Below are 15,087 nucleotides of genomic sequence, written 5' to 3'. Positions count from 1 at the left end.
CAAACTAACAAACATTAACACTTCCTCTATTTTTGCCACGTTCTGAGCGTCCTTCGGGTGCGCGGGGGCTACTGAGCCTTCCCCTTCCCCCCCTATAGAAAACGGGCGGCACCGCGCAGGGGCGGCTGCGGACAACTTGGACACTTCCCGTCAGAGAAGACCCGTAGCTGTCAAAAATGCGCCAAAGAGGGCCACCGCGGAGTTTTAGTTGGTATGCCATGCGTAGGTTAGTTTGTAGTACATATGGTTGGGGACTCGGCCCGACGCGACGGTCCACTTCAAATCCGGGCGGCTCAACGTCGGGCCGTAAGGCACGGTTACCCTAATATAACCGCACAATCGCATCCAACCATCCATCCGGAGGCTGGGCGGTAGTAATAAGGTACTTTCTCCGCGAAACAAAAAATCGATTGGATCCTCTTAGAGTCTAGAGAAAAGATAGCGAATCTGTATTAGTTAATTTGCCCTAATTTATGAAAAATAATATATAAAATACCATATCTATGTAACGTGCAATCTAGGACCAGCCTTAGCTATGCGGGCATCTCCTTTTGCAGGCGAAATTTTTTATAGTGTCTACTATATTTTTTGTTTGGCATACATTCTAAATTATTATTGGTGTTCCATTTCTGTTCTAAAGTAAGGGGTATTAACGTTAGGCAGGTGGCCAGATAGGTCTTTTATTTTCTATGATTTGGATCCCCTAGAAGGGATTGACTTCAGGGAGGCCGGATAGGTCTTAAAAACAACACGAAAATCTGCTTAGCAACATTCTTCAAAAATTTCGTTGCGCCTGCATCTCACTAGAGCGGGCAGATAGAAGTCGCACTGTTAGATAATGATTTTGTCTCCCAAGTAATATCGAAAAAATTACGTGTACCGTGGGGTGATATTTATAATACCAAAAATAGTTTCTGTTCTTATTGTGGTCTAAGTGACTTGTGTAATAAATATATATTTTAAACACTGCTAGGAATTCAAAGAAATACAATGAGATGCGCTTTGGTTCCGATTTGACCCACAAACAGTGAATCATTCCGTTATGTGATTGTGTCTCAAGGCTTGTACAATGTACACGCTTATGTAGTTACCCATTGACACAGCGGAGAGTGCAGACGTGTTTGTCGAAATAAAATACTTTGTTTACAAACAAAACTGCTTTTGTGACATGTGTTACAGGTAAGTGGAGATAATTATATTATAACGAAGACCTATACTTATTTAGAGTAGGTAGTAGATAAATTATAATCTATAAGTACTTAAGTGTAGATATTATACTCAAATAGGGCCTACCAATTCAGTGTACTATCGCATAAACTCAAAAACGTTATAGTTTTCAGAATAGCACCCGATTTGAACCCTTTCATGGTTTTATCAGGATTTTACGTATCTCCATATTTCCTTTTACGTTAAGTATTATTTTAATTTACATAAAGCAATTGCTAACATATCGTGTTTTTTTTAAATCCATTGATAACCTTTCGACATTGACTGATCTCACATTATACGTATCTTAATATAAATAGATTCTCGTAAGTAAATTGTTAAATTTTTTTGTCTGTACCTATAACCATACGGGCTTTACCTGTTTGAGGAATGCGCTTTTTATAGCAGGAAGGCATTGGATCTTAGTCTAAGTAACTACTATTTTGTGTAAGATTTACAATTTTGGCAAGGCAAGTATTTTCCACGCTATCTTGCATATTTACGTGGGTATAACTTATATAGTGTCGAACATGAATAGGATATCTACTCGTAAAACAGGTCGATAGAGGAGTACAATATGCGTCTATATATTCCTTAAGGATATATATATGGCCTCATAGACTTATTCACATTGTGATATTTTAATAAAATTTCTCCTAACATAAATTTCGAATCAGGTGAAGCAGGGTAGATCGTATATTGTTATTTCACGGGTAGGCCGTCACAACGATTTAAGCCTATATATATATAGGATAATATTGTTGTAAGTAAGTAAGTACTTACTTGAATTTTTTCTCATTTTAGGTAATGGCATCAAAAATGAAACTTCTCATATTAGCAAAATGCTATTTCATTATTTTTTCTCTACGCCATGCTGAGGCTATAGATGATGAGAACAAGTAAGTATGCACAAATAGATATTAATAGGTATACAAAGTTTTCCATACATGGCACGACAAACTTAAGGAGATGACGGTTTGCAGGGTGATATAGCAGACATAAAAAATTACATCTATAAATTACCATTTCCAAAATATTGAGGAGTTTATATTTTTTCCAGTAATCGATTTTTTGACCTGTCTTTGTTTGCTGTATGCACAAATAATCAAACATTATCGATTATAATTTGTGACCTTCGAAATTTCGAAGAAAGATAGAAAATCCTCAATATTTTGAAATTTAGGACAGTTTTATAGAGGTCATTTGTTTATTTTTGGTGGCGCATCCTTCAAGCCATGTTCCTCTTAAATTGGTCATACCATTTATGGGACACCTGTAATTATATTTTTACAGTGCACGTCGTAATACCACGTAAAATTTTATGTAGATTAGATAAGTACCTATACAACAATACGCAATCTCTAAACATGTTACATTTGCAGACATAGGTAATATGATTTCAGTGGTAACACCCAATACATATTTACACTAAACTTACTAGAGTAGTGTCATCCTATAACATATCCGTATTTCATGAGGTCAGAGACGACGTAATGTGTGGGTGACACAGACCACTGACCATGACCTCGCGGTACGTCCCCAGAGGGGCCTTGCTCGTAAAAAAAATTTACAGCTTACCTTATACGATGGCTGATATTCAGCTAGGACTTGGTTACCGCCAGAGCTAATACATTACAGAACAATAAATTCGGCCTAATTTATCTATGTATCCAGTAGACCAGTAAGCATTAAGTGTCTGCCACATTCGTTTTCAAAAAGTACCAAAAACGTCTTTAATTTGTCTATGTACACAATAGGAATAACATTAGGTAAGTAAGTAACTATTAAATTCTTACTAATTTCTATAATTAATTCTGTTTCAATAATTAGGATATCATCGTCTCCGTCGGGTATAGAAGATGAACAATACTTGCCTATCGCAGTGAATGAATTTGGGTATCAATTTACAGTAAAAATGATGGAGCAAAATACAGATGATAACGTAGTAATTTCTCCGACCAGTGTAGCAGGTAAGTTACCTAACTTAAAAAGTTTAAATAAAAAGTATAAGTACTTACTGATAATCTACCTATCTGCTCTCCATCGAAAGCAAATAGGTAATTATTATAAACTAGGTTTTGCTTGCGGCTTCACATGCATAAACAAGTTTTTTCGGTTAAAGTCCCTTTATATACTTACCGATACCAACTTACCCGGAATAAACAGAAGTCTATCCTTTATTATGGATTAAATTTACTCCGTACTAAATTTAGTAGCCCTAACAACGTAACAAATACATACCTACATAGTTGGTTTTACATTAAAATATAGTATTAGCGTGGATAATACTAATACATATTATGACTAATCATAGGCTATTATTGAAGTAAATACCTTAATCTTTCTGGAATTTGTGAAACTTATGAATTATGTTTGTTAATAGGTTTACTCGCTATGACACTTCTGGGTAGCGTCGGAAACACGTACCAGGAACTAGCTACGACGCTTGGATTTTCCCAAGGTGACCACTTCATTGGAAGTATTACCAAATTAACATATTTCTTTTTTAAGGAGATGACAAGGATATTTCCTTAACAAACTCCCACAATAATAATTATAATAAAGTAGGCACCTCTGTCCGTATTTATCGTCCCAACAATGGCTGGCCAATTATAATTATTATAAGTAGGTACCTACTTAGAAAGGCAAATGTTGGTTAGGTACCTAGCGTGTGACTCTGACGACACTTTTACCTCTCGTTTACATAAAATGAGCATAATTACATACATTGCGAACCTAAACTAGAATCTATACCATAGGTTCCCAAATTTTTTACCACTTTAATAATTTTGTTAGTTCCTAGACCTTTTTTTATATTTTGCTGATAAAGTGCATACCGCACAGCCATTGCTGGGGTCGTCTGGAAAGTTATGTTAGGGTCACCAACAAAGAGGTCGTTATTAGATCAATATTATGTGCCTACATTAATAGGTGAAGTCGAGCTAACATTTTAGTACTCACATCAAATAAATTTTCGTGGACGCCCTTTTTTTGACACGCTAAAGTAGACCATCGTTAAGTCTCCCGTATTGACACACACTTTTGGAGAACAATTTGGGAATGAATGATCTAAGTACACTAAGTCTAAACGAAAATGGTTGAGCCGGCCAATTTATCTGTTCTTCATCTATTGCTTTCCTATTTAGATGTAGACAGTGCCGCGGTTTAAACCTAAAATTGCGTTCCTAATATTTATATTAAAGCAAGCTATTATGAAAAATTTTAAAAGACAATGTATATCATGTCGTTTTACTCACTTTATTTTCAGATATATTTACAAATCGTCGCAACCACGAACAGTTTGGTAATCTTTTGCAAAATTTAAATAGTCATGTTGAAACATCAAAAACCCTGTACGCAGACGCCATATTTGTAGACGCACAAACACAGCTGCGCGACGTGTTCCGTGATTACTTGGATCAGGTTTACCGCGGCGAGGCTCTCAGTGTAGACTTCAGACAAAAAGAAGAGGTCAAACAAATGATTAATGAGTAAGTTAATTGACTTTGTTATTGTAAAGAAAATAAAGGATAACGAAGCGGATGTGGGCGTTACGAAATCGTAATTTGTCAGTATTGTGTTGATTGTTCCCTGTATTCAAATTGAACAACACTTCTAACTTACGTACAGCATGTCCCACTGCCTCGGTGAGCATCGAATATTAGTGGGGCATTACAAAGCCGTAAAATACGAGAAGCGAATCTAGAAGAAAGAATTTGCCTTCCACTAGCTTGTCTCCATCAAAACTTTATCATTAGATATGACAGGTAGCAGTAAATATAAGTAAATTAAGCAGCAATAATTTATATAAGTAAATTAAGCAGCAATCATTTATATAAGTAAATTAAGTATTATGAAGATTAGCTTGAGGGGATATATATGTGATAGATACTAAAGTGTTTGTTTGTGCCTTGAGGGAGGTTTAGATTACCTAGGAACTTGCAGAAGTCGACTCAAGCAAGCGCATCTAGGAGTTCTTGCGCAACATAGCTACGACTTTTAGGCGCGTTTACATCAGCAGCAATATGTTATACAAACATTTTATGCACATGTGACTCGTCACAAGCTTCAAAGTTTCCACGGCTCGCAGTGGCTGATTACCTACATTTAGACGTCAGACGACATAAATCGCCGGCGGAGGCCAACTTCTGTAAGTTTTCTTGGTACTTAGTGTAAATCCCGCTTTAAAACATCATTTATAATCGGAAACGCCGAAGTATTTGTGCGTGTGTAAATAATGAAGCATGGGAAGTACTGAGACGTCAATGGATATTTCGCCAATAAACGTTGTTCGTACGTGTATGCAAACGCAAAACGCAAACTCTGTACACCACATATTAATATTGTGAAGCCGTTGTTCACTGGATGACTGATATTGAGCGAGACACATCCCGCACGCAATGTACTTACACACTAAGTGACATTTTCTGTCGTAACGTGTTCAAAATATTTTTTTCAAATCAATACACCTATAGGTAGTATTAAAAATTACAATTAGTTGAATTACAATTCCTGTATAAATAGGTAATATACTTAGTATTGATTTTTTTTCAGATGGGTTAAATCACACACTCAAGGAAAAATTGAGAATTTTCTAAAACAAACTTTACCTGAAACAACTAAAGCTGTATTGTTGAGTGCTTTATATTTTAGTGGACAATGGGAGCATCCGTTTATAGCCGACTACACTATGAAGTAAGTTGCAAAATGTATATGCATAGTATTTTAAAACTGTAATTTTAGCTTCTTACTTCTCAATAAACTCAAGTATATCAACGATATTAAATTAACCAACTGTGTATCCAAGTACATACAAAGCCCTTTTATCCTAAAATTCATATATTAAAATTATTTAGTTCATTAACGATATCGGCTGAATTTTGAATTTTAATATTTTAATGGAATGTGTCGACCCTGATCCGGTATAAACACAAAAGACTACGTCATTTCCCACATTGTATGAGTTCTATTGTGTTGAACAGGAAATTCGCAGGTAAAATAATCTTTGTGCATTGATATTCAATGCACACTAGAATGACATTGTTCCAGATACTTCAAATTTTAAATTATGTATTTATGTCGACTGCGGAGGCTGTAATAATAACTTGGACAGTCGGCCAACTGTTGTCTATTATGTATTTCGGATATTTTTTTCAAAAGTTTTAAGCTCATTATAGTTTTTTTGCATGAAATAAGGTACTCTAAATAAGTTCTTGGACACACGGTAATTTTAGCACGGGAAAAATTGTCATGCAGATTAAGTAAGGCGGAACAAGCAAAAGCTACCTTATACATGATGGGTGAAGTCGTTAGATGAGTTCTAAGGTTTAACCCCTCGAAATAAAGATTAACTAACGATTGGTTCTAGAATTTTCAAGATCCCCTCCCCTTGACAAGAAAATCTAGCTACGCCCGTTTAATACCTACCTATTACTGTTATATTTTAACAAATTAAACGCATTGCTTTCAACAGGATGCCATTTAAGAAACGAAACAACACAATGCTGGTTGATCTTATGTTAAACTTGGGAGATTTTAATTATATTTCGTCGGAAAAAGAAGGTAAACAAGAACTGTTTTTTTTAAATTATTATTCTTACTTTATATCTTTATACTTTATATGTATTTATAATAATAATAATAATAAATCGTAAAATCTTTGTGAAGAAGTCTCAGAAATACAAGGGTCATAAACAAATCAACTTTTAAAATAATATGCTCATAGCCAAATATCGGCCACGGCACGGCGCGGCGCGGCGCCAATCTCAACAGAAATCTGCCAGTGCACAGGTATGTGCACAATACACAGGTACATTCACTAATTCTGTCTGCCGTAGTCTGAGGAGGCAGCAATTCGGTAATTCGAAATGTTCGGATAAAGGTCAGGCGCAGGACCAACCGCTTTACGAACTTTCTGAGACAAAGAAGTATTACACTGACAACTTCCTGGCTCTGAACTACGACTGAGTAAATATCTCTATTGAAAAACAGTCTCAATTTTTATTGCCCTGCTTGGGATTTGAACGGGACCGAAGCACGGTAGTAGTACTATATATGTACGCAATACAAAAGCGCCACCAGATTGAAAGCAGTCATTAAAATAAATATACAATTTTATAAGTGCCATTGAGATTAAATAATAGCGTTATTGTAGTATCTACTACAACAGGCGACTGATGTCGAGAGCGACAGCTGTAACATGTAGTACCTGCAATATCTATCTTTAATTTTAGTAAGCATATTGGTGGTTACTTTAATTAAGGCCGTTTTGAGTTTATCGCGTTATGACATGTAGACAGATGCGGCGGGGGCTTTCTTTTAAATATATAGATTGACTGGGAAAGAATGGCGAAACTTTTTAAAGCAGAGGAACGTTTTTTTACTCTGCCCGGGGCCTCGCATCTGTTTCTTTTACCTTTCGCCTGGGGCCAAGTAAAGTGCAAATAAATAAATCAATAGCCTTCCACCAATTTTTTTTTAATTCGAACCTTTAGTTCATGTGATTAGCGCATTGAAACAAACACTCTGCAGCTTAATGTAATAGTATATCCATAGAGTACTTATAGATTACCAGCAGTTGTATGCGAAAACATAATTTTTACATGTCCAATAAAATGCACATTTGTTTTTCAGGTGTGCACATGATCGCATTGCCATACAATGACAGTGAAACTACGTTATACGCATTAAAACCCAGAATACCAAAAAAACAACATCTGTTGGAGGTGTTGCAGCGTCTTGACTACAAGAAAATAAATGATCTCATAAAACAGATGATGCCGAAAAAAGCAGTTATACGCTTCCCTAAAATGGATCTGCAACATAGTTTAAAATTAGAAGAAACTTTAAAAGATATGGGTATCAAATCCATGTTTAGTCCAATTGATGCTAATTTCGCCCTTATGGTGAACAGCAATACAATTAACAAAACTGAGGACGAATTAATTAGTAAGAAAAACTCTGATCAAATAAACGAAACAGGGTTTGTGGAAATGTTGAATAATCTTCCAAATCCAGGCGTCTATGTTGATTCTATCATACACGACGTGAAGTTGACTATAAATGGTACGTTCCAATGTCTTATAATGTCTAAAACATTGCACATTTTTTGTCTAATCTCAGCATGCAGAAATAGATTGCTATATACTAGGCTCAAACCCAAGTTGGATCATACTTATAATGATTTTTCTAAAATGATTTTCCCGAGACTAGTCACTTCGAAGAGGATAATGATTTCTTATATCGGGCAAACAAACAGAAATATAGGGACCCGCGTAAAAGAACATATAGCTGACGTGAAACACCGACGCTCGACGAAGTCTGCAGTCGCTGAACACTCTGAGGGAGGCGCCAATCATTATCTGCGACTAGACAAGCCACAAATCCTCGCCAAAGAACGCCGATTCCTGCCTAGGATGATTCGCGAGGCTATTGAAATTAAAAAACATCCTAATTTCAATAGGGAAGATGGTTAGAAGCTTACACAAGCCTGGGATCCAGTTCTACATTTAATTAAATCAGAACCCAAAAGACCGGCTGCCAGACTTCAAGACACTGTGAGCTCATTCTGCGTAGATCGGACCACCAACAGCTAAAATTTAAAAAATTTAAAAAAGTTGTATAATTGTAAAATGTAGGTAGATATTGTAACTTTGACTTTACGGATGAACAACACCTCAGTCCCCCCCGTGACCATGAAGGCTGCAAAGTCTTCGAAACGTCGAGAGAAAATAAAATACTAACACCGCGATAGAATCCGAAAATTAGTTTAATTTCAATGTCGAAGAGGATATACAAAGGGTTAACAATTAAAGTTGGGCTGGTGACTTATAGTGAGATTTCCACCACGGCACCCCCTGCCTTGACGTAAGAAGTGACTAATTGGGGCTTAGAGAAAGTCGCGGGGGAAGCACTGGAAGCGTGATCGCTAGACTACAGTAACTCCGAAGTGGAGGACAATGTGGATAGTCGGTCTCCCTACACTGTAATCGCCTAAGGCGTCGTATAGCGTACAGGGACATATTAGCTCCCTCAATAGGGGACCGGACAAATTTTCAGAAAGTGTTTTAAATTGATCATTGTGGATATAAATAGCCAAGAAAAATAGTATTTTGCACAAATAAAGCTTTAAAAGTACATAAAACCATGCCTAAATGTTAAATAGCTATAATTCCCGCGCAAACGCTACATTATGTCATTTCGTCTCGTGTGACGTCATACGTGGATAAAGCAACTTAACAAGTCTTGTCATTTGAACAGTGATTCAATAATGCCAGATTAGGGTTATTTACCCTAGATTTAGGGTAAAACAGAATCAGCAGGGTATTTTTTTTATGGTAATTTTTGGGGTAATTCTACGAGTTAAGGTATTAAAGCTATTGTTTCACGGTATTGTAATAAATATTGAGCTTAGAGAAAGATGTTTCATACAAACATTGTAGGCCATGAAACAATTATAATTTTTTATTCAACACAATTTTCGTGTACAGCTAGTTGTTCCTAATAAAATGAGATAATTAAATTAATAATTATTGAAGTGGAAGTGAAGAAAGACGTGGCGTCTGCATAGATAAGGATATAGAAAAAAAGTACCGAATTATTTATGATTGGTTTAAGGGTAAAATTTTAAATTCCAAATAATCCTGGGGTAAAGAGAAATTATGATCTGGCAACACTGCATAGACCGTGTTAATCTCAGGCAATCTCAGGTTACTGTGTAACAACCAGAATTCTATATAAATAAATATTCTATTCCATATCATGTGGCAGCGAAAACATAAATAAAAACATCTCATAACCATAACCTCCTGGGTGTACAAATGATTTCATTAATTGAAATATTCATCGATTTATTTACCGAAACACTATTTTTATTTACTTACATCAAAGTGATCCTCACAGAACTAAATCGGTGAGTCTGCAGACATTCCGTCGTAGGTTCGTCTTGCTAACTGCAACCACTTTATTCGTATATCTGTTTTTCGTGGTACATCAATAAATAATTTGTTTGGTAAAGATATAGAAGTATTATTACATTCAGGTACGACGCACCAACGATATTTTTTGCGGTCCATTATGATTAACGATTAAACAATCTGTAAACGTTAAGCTGGAAGATAGTAACAACGTCCCGTATAAATTAATATTAATTATTAGAGCAGTTCTGTGTCAAAAAACACATTTAAAGCATTAAAATAACCTGAGAAAATAACACAACGCGGTATGACATCCAGATGACGTCTGTTTGTTTACATTTTACCCACGTGTGACGTCATGCGCCGTGATTGGTGTTTCATTTACCCTAAAGAATAGACTAAAAATATTATAATTATTGTATTTTATTTATTGATTTAAAAATACAAATCACAACTCTTTTACAAAAACAAATATGAGATAATATTTTTAATATTACAAATTTTACTTTAAACTGAATTTCAGATTTTTTGGTAATACCTGTCCGGTACCCTATTAAATAGTTGCCGCAATGCGGTATCGCTCACGGACGGTTCTGCGCAGCTATCTTAGTATAACAAGATACCCTGAGCTGCTATGTATGCGCCAAAAACCTCCGCAGATTTCGATTAGTATAATAATGATAATAACATCCCTGTATAATTAGTCCAGTCTTATAACATGTAAATTAGGAAAAATTCGCATAGAGCTGAAAATTGGTAAAGACGTTAAATATGTAATTACTCATTACCAATAAAATGTCAAAAATGCCCATCAATCCTATGTGTGCAAATAATTTGATTCAAGTATACGTGTAGCGATAACACGTTTATGCAGTCAAAACTTAACCAAAGCCTTCTTGCAAGATGCTTGAAAAAGTGTCAATATTGAGCACAGTAAAGTATGGTGGGAAAATGTTGAAATACCGATAATTTATTTCCGTTGTAACATAGTGAAATCTTTTATTAAGGCTTATGAGTTTATTTTCTATTACAGAATACGGCACAGAAGCGGTCGCCGCCACGAGCGGTATTTTAGCACGATCAGCCGAACAGTTCTATGCAGACTCCCCATTCTACATGTTCATAAGAAACGAAAAAACTAAACTTGTAACATTTTCTGCTGCTATTTTCGATCCCACAAAATAAATCGAATATTCATATTTTTAAGAAATTTTTTATACATTTGATAAAATAAACATTGTTTTTTATATACCAAAAAAAAATAAACTTGAGAGTATCCTGTCTTACCACTAACAGCTGTTTTCAATAAATGATCCCAATCTCAATCTCTTGCAAGCATGTCAAAAAACCTTTATTAAAAAGATAAACACTGAAATACAACATCCAGTTTATTGCACTAAAGAAATAATAGGGCACTATTAAGAAAACAGTAAATATTAATGAGTGTTGCGATTTGGTTAATCTATGTCTATATGCAATAAAAAATTAGATGCAATATGTAAATAAATAAACTCTATTAATAATTCAATTAAATTAATTATTACCTTCTTTTATCAATTTACATTATTAGTTGTATTATCCTGTGTCTGTTCTATTGTGGCCTATTTTATTAAGCCTCAATAAATTGATAAGTTTATTCAGGCCATTGGAAATAATAAGATTTGAAATATAAATAATATTTATCTTATAATTGTATATGTACACTAACCATATTAATATTAAGCATATAAACTTATCTATTATTCTTAATTTTTTCTATTGTGTCTGAGAGTGTCTTCTTCCATTGTTCTTCTGAAATACTTTGAGCCCATTCTGGTATAGATGTCGGAGGTAGAGAGAAGTTTGCCATTGCTGACATAACCTAGACAAAAACAATTAACCATTATTGTAAATTACTTTGACTTCATACTACAAATGATTGCAATATACTTTTCTTTTTTTTTTTTTATTTAAACTTTATATACAGTAAATGTATACAGGTGGACTTAATGCCTGAGGCATTTTCTAACAGTCAACCTTTGGGTGATAGAGATGAGACAATGTGGGTGTAGGTATATAAAAATAAATAAGACAATACATATATTATATAAAACAAACATTCTATTATATTACTTTCTTTGCAACAACAAAACTAAAGAATGTTATATGTAATTTTTTTTACATTTGATTACAAAATAGCAAACCTGCTGTGCTCTTTCACCATCCATCTGTATAGGGTCAGAATTTCTGGGTGTGTTCCATACATCTCTTGTCAATATGTTGTCCATGCTTTCTATAGGCGGGACATTATTTGTCGGGGGCACATTGTTCTGTAAAATATATTTTTGTCAACAAATGACCAGATTTTCTTGATATGACTTTCTGGGCTCAGTATTAATTTTCAAGAAGGTGTTCTTATGTGGTTTCATTGAGTATTGCAATGTCAACATAACTTATATTATATTATTTAGGAAAGAATAAATATTGACCATTAAACTATTTCAACATAGATTAATATTTAATTACCGGTACATCTTCATCACTTTCGCGGTCCGAATGCGTTATCTCGGGCCCTTGTGCCAACGGCTCGTATCCAAAATACTCGTTCTCTTCATCACTTTCGTCGGCTTGTTGGCCATTCATTATTAACTCATGTCTAGGGGGAGGATTTAGTTCGTGAGGATTGTTCTCTGGAGGATCTGGCCCATCGCAAACCATTTCCTATACTGTTAATAGATAGTGGACAAGTAATGGAATAATAGTTGCAATTTCAGAAAATATTGTAAAATTAAATAAAAGGACAAGAAAATACCAAAAAGAGAATTATTATTTTCTTATATATTATTGTACTCTTTGACTATTAAACCAAAGAGAATTATAATCAGAGACCAATAATTATAATATAAATATGGAAATATTAAACTATAAATTATAATTATTCGATAATTGACAAACTACAACCAATGTTACCAACCACTATAATTCTCTTTGGTTACCAACTCCTAATAATATTTACCCCACTATCGTATTTTTCTTTTTTTATATTATGGCTTCCACCATATAACTATCGGTGTTATCGCCAATGTCGAGTAATAATAATAGCTTTCCATATATATTATGATTATCTTTATAATAGCGGGTACAAAACAAAAAGTGAGAACATAGTTTTCATTGAATTTTCTTATCTAGCGCCAAGTTGAATAATCTCTAAAATTACCAAATTTGTCCAGAGAAACCCCTAAATTAAATTTCTGTCCTGACTATTCCATGAAATATTTCATTATAAAAAATATTTAAAATTGAAAATATCCTAAAAATACATCCCACTAATTCTCTCTACTGTTTGTATTGGGAATCCTGACGACGAAATCATCAAGTATTGTCAGTCTGCAATTTAATACCCTCAAAATAAAGGAAAATATCCGTAAAAATAATAAACGCGTTAAAAAAATAGTTATTTTCCAAGATATTCAAATTATTCTTTCAGTATTATTATTGTAATCCCATCATCTTTTGACTTGTATAAGAAAAAACTGTATTAGTGTCACAAGAAACATTCTTATTCCGATTTCTGATTCAGAATGTTATTTCAAAGGTATAAGCCTGGGCAAATTGAAAAATTAAGAATCATGCACTCACAGAATAATTTAGCATCTATTTGACGAAATGTAACGCAAAACTGTATTGACTGTGCCACACTTCACAAAAATATTTGAACACATGTGTAGCACGGGTATTTGCGTATTAGTGCAAAGTTTTTTAAAATGTTTGCGTATTTGCCATGGCATTCGGTATCGGTTTTTCGACCACACATCACAGCGTTCAAAGTTTTAAACTTTGCGTATCCTGCCACACTTGCGGAAAGTTCAGTTTTATGGAATTGCTTGAAGGAAAACCGATTGTGTATATGGAAACCTAAAAATAAAAGCCATAAGGATAGAAATTTGTTCAGTGTCGCCTGAATCGGAATAACTAGTAAATTATTATCTTGCCCTATATCGGAGATTTTAGTTTATTTTTATATAGGTACATGAATAAATAATTATATTCACAAATAGTACAAGTATACTGCGTCTACAAACTCGCAGTCCATCGTATTTGTCCTCTCTTTGAATACTGTGCGAATTTATTTGGAAGGCCTGTGTGGCGGGTCCAGGAAAAACTGTGTTCAAATGTGTGGCAAAGTCTTTGTTAAAATATTTGTCTGTGAGTGGCGCCAACACAATACAAACTTTCTGGATTCAGCATCTGAATTTAGATTAGAATTCTATGAGGGGCATACACTCATATACATACAACAAAAGAAACACTCAGGGAACACTTAACTTCGCACACAACACACGGTCCGCTCGGAAGGTAAAACGGACGCCGACTAACACCGAGTGGCGCGTACGACCAACACCGTCGCCGCGCGGGACACACACACGTGTACGAGCGGGACGGCACTACGCGTCACTCGCGGGACAAACGCGCGGGAAGACGGCCGCGAGTTGTCCGGTCTGGCAACATCGCCATCCGGTTTACTATAATTCTGAATATATAAGCTCGGCCTTGCGGAAATTTCTCCAAAAATATATGTCAGAACGTCTCATAAATATAGTTTGGGGTTGGGGCCCAAATTATAACAAATGTAATATTCGCAAAGTTTAGGGTTATTATAAAACAAACATCTTGCAACACCGTATCCCACTAGTGTTGCGAACCATCGCTAGTTTGATTATCGATAGTTGACTTCGAAGACTATTTAAGATATCGATTGTGTCGATAGCTCACTATGTGCAATACTTTGTGTAATTGATAACCGCGAGTATATCAAGATTATTAATTATAATATATACAATAGTGTCGATGATTGATAGTACTGCAAAAACCATTAGTTTTTACTAAAAACGTCGATACTATTGAATTCATTACTATCAATAATAACGATATTATCGCTGTTATCAATAGTATTGCACAAAGAAGGCTATCGATGCTATCGATTGTA

At 34.9% G+C, this 15,087-nt stretch overlaps 2 protein-coding genes across 3 annotated transcripts; one reads left to right on the top strand and one right to left on the bottom strand.

Annotated features, from left to right (window-relative positions):
• The first annotated feature begins 840 nt into the window (after positions 1-840).
• Positions 841-11,414, top strand: LOC115445410 (serine protease inhibitor 28Dc). The gene is made up of 9 exons (XM_030171667.2): positions 841-1,179; positions 2,011-2,105; positions 3,037-3,176; positions 3,590-3,667; positions 4,475-4,697; positions 5,761-5,901; positions 6,680-6,768; positions 7,840-8,271; positions 11,155-11,414. Exons 2-9 carry the CDS (start codon positions 2,014-2,016, stop codon positions 11,304-11,306), a joined length of 1,347 nt encoding a protein of 448 aa, XP_030027527.1. The 5' UTR covers positions 841-1,179; positions 2,011-2,013; the 3' UTR covers positions 11,307-11,414.
• An 82-nt stretch (positions 11,415-11,496) lies between these two features.
• Positions 11,497-14,306, bottom strand: LOC115445411 (male-enhanced antigen 1). Of its 2 annotated transcripts, none has more exons than XM_030171668.2 (4): positions 13,740-14,306; positions 12,627-12,826; positions 12,305-12,430; positions 11,497-11,982 (listed from the first exon to the last, which is right to left on the bottom strand). In XM_030171668.2, the coding sequence occupies exons 2-4, from the start codon at positions 12,816-12,818 to the stop codon at positions 11,854-11,856; spliced, it is 447 nt and encodes a 148-aa protein (XP_030027528.1). In that variant the 5' UTR covers positions 12,819-12,826; positions 13,740-14,306; the 3' UTR covers positions 11,497-11,853. The 2 variants fall into 2 exon arrangements, with proteins under 2 accessions (XP_030027528.1, XP_037298234.1); XM_037442337.1 differs by lacking the exon at positions 13,740-14,306 and adding an exon at positions 12,913-12,931.
• Positions 14,307-15,087: the final 781 nt, after the last annotated feature.

The sequence above is a fragment of the Manduca sexta genome, chromosome 24, assembly GCF_014839805.1.
Source record: "Manduca sexta isolate Smith_Timp_Sample1 chromosome 24, JHU_Msex_v1.0, whole genome shotgun sequence".
Lineage (NCBI taxonomy): Eukaryota > Metazoa > Arthropoda > Insecta > Lepidoptera > Sphingidae > Manduca > Manduca sexta.
The sequence above is the reverse complement of the archived record's forward strand: the minus strand, read 5'-3'. Positions and strand labels throughout refer to the sequence as shown.

Coding starts and splice junctions, on each gene's coding strand:
- LOC115445410 (XM_030171667.2), top strand. CDS start 2,014: ATGGCATCAAAAATGAAACTTCTCATATTAGCAAAATGCTATTTCATT. Junction 3,668..4,474: donor GACGCTTGGATTTTCCCAAG/GTGACCACTTCA, acceptor CTTTATTTTCAG/ATATATTTACAAATCGTCGC. Junction 6,769..7,839: donor TATTTCGTCGGAAAAAGAAG/GTAAACAAGAAC, acceptor TTTGTTTTTCAG/GTGTGCACATGATCGCATTG.
- LOC115445411 (XM_030171668.2), bottom strand. CDS start 12,818: ATGGTTTGCGATGGGCCAGATCCTCCAGAGAACAATCCTCACGAACTA. Junction 12,431..12,626: donor AAAGTGATGAAGATGTACCG/GTAATTAAATAT, acceptor TATATTTTACAG/AACAATGTGCCCCCGACAAA. Junction 11,983..12,304: donor ATGGTGAAAGAGCACAGCAG/GTTTGCTATTTT, acceptor GTTTTTGTCTAG/GTTATGTCAGCAATGGCAAA.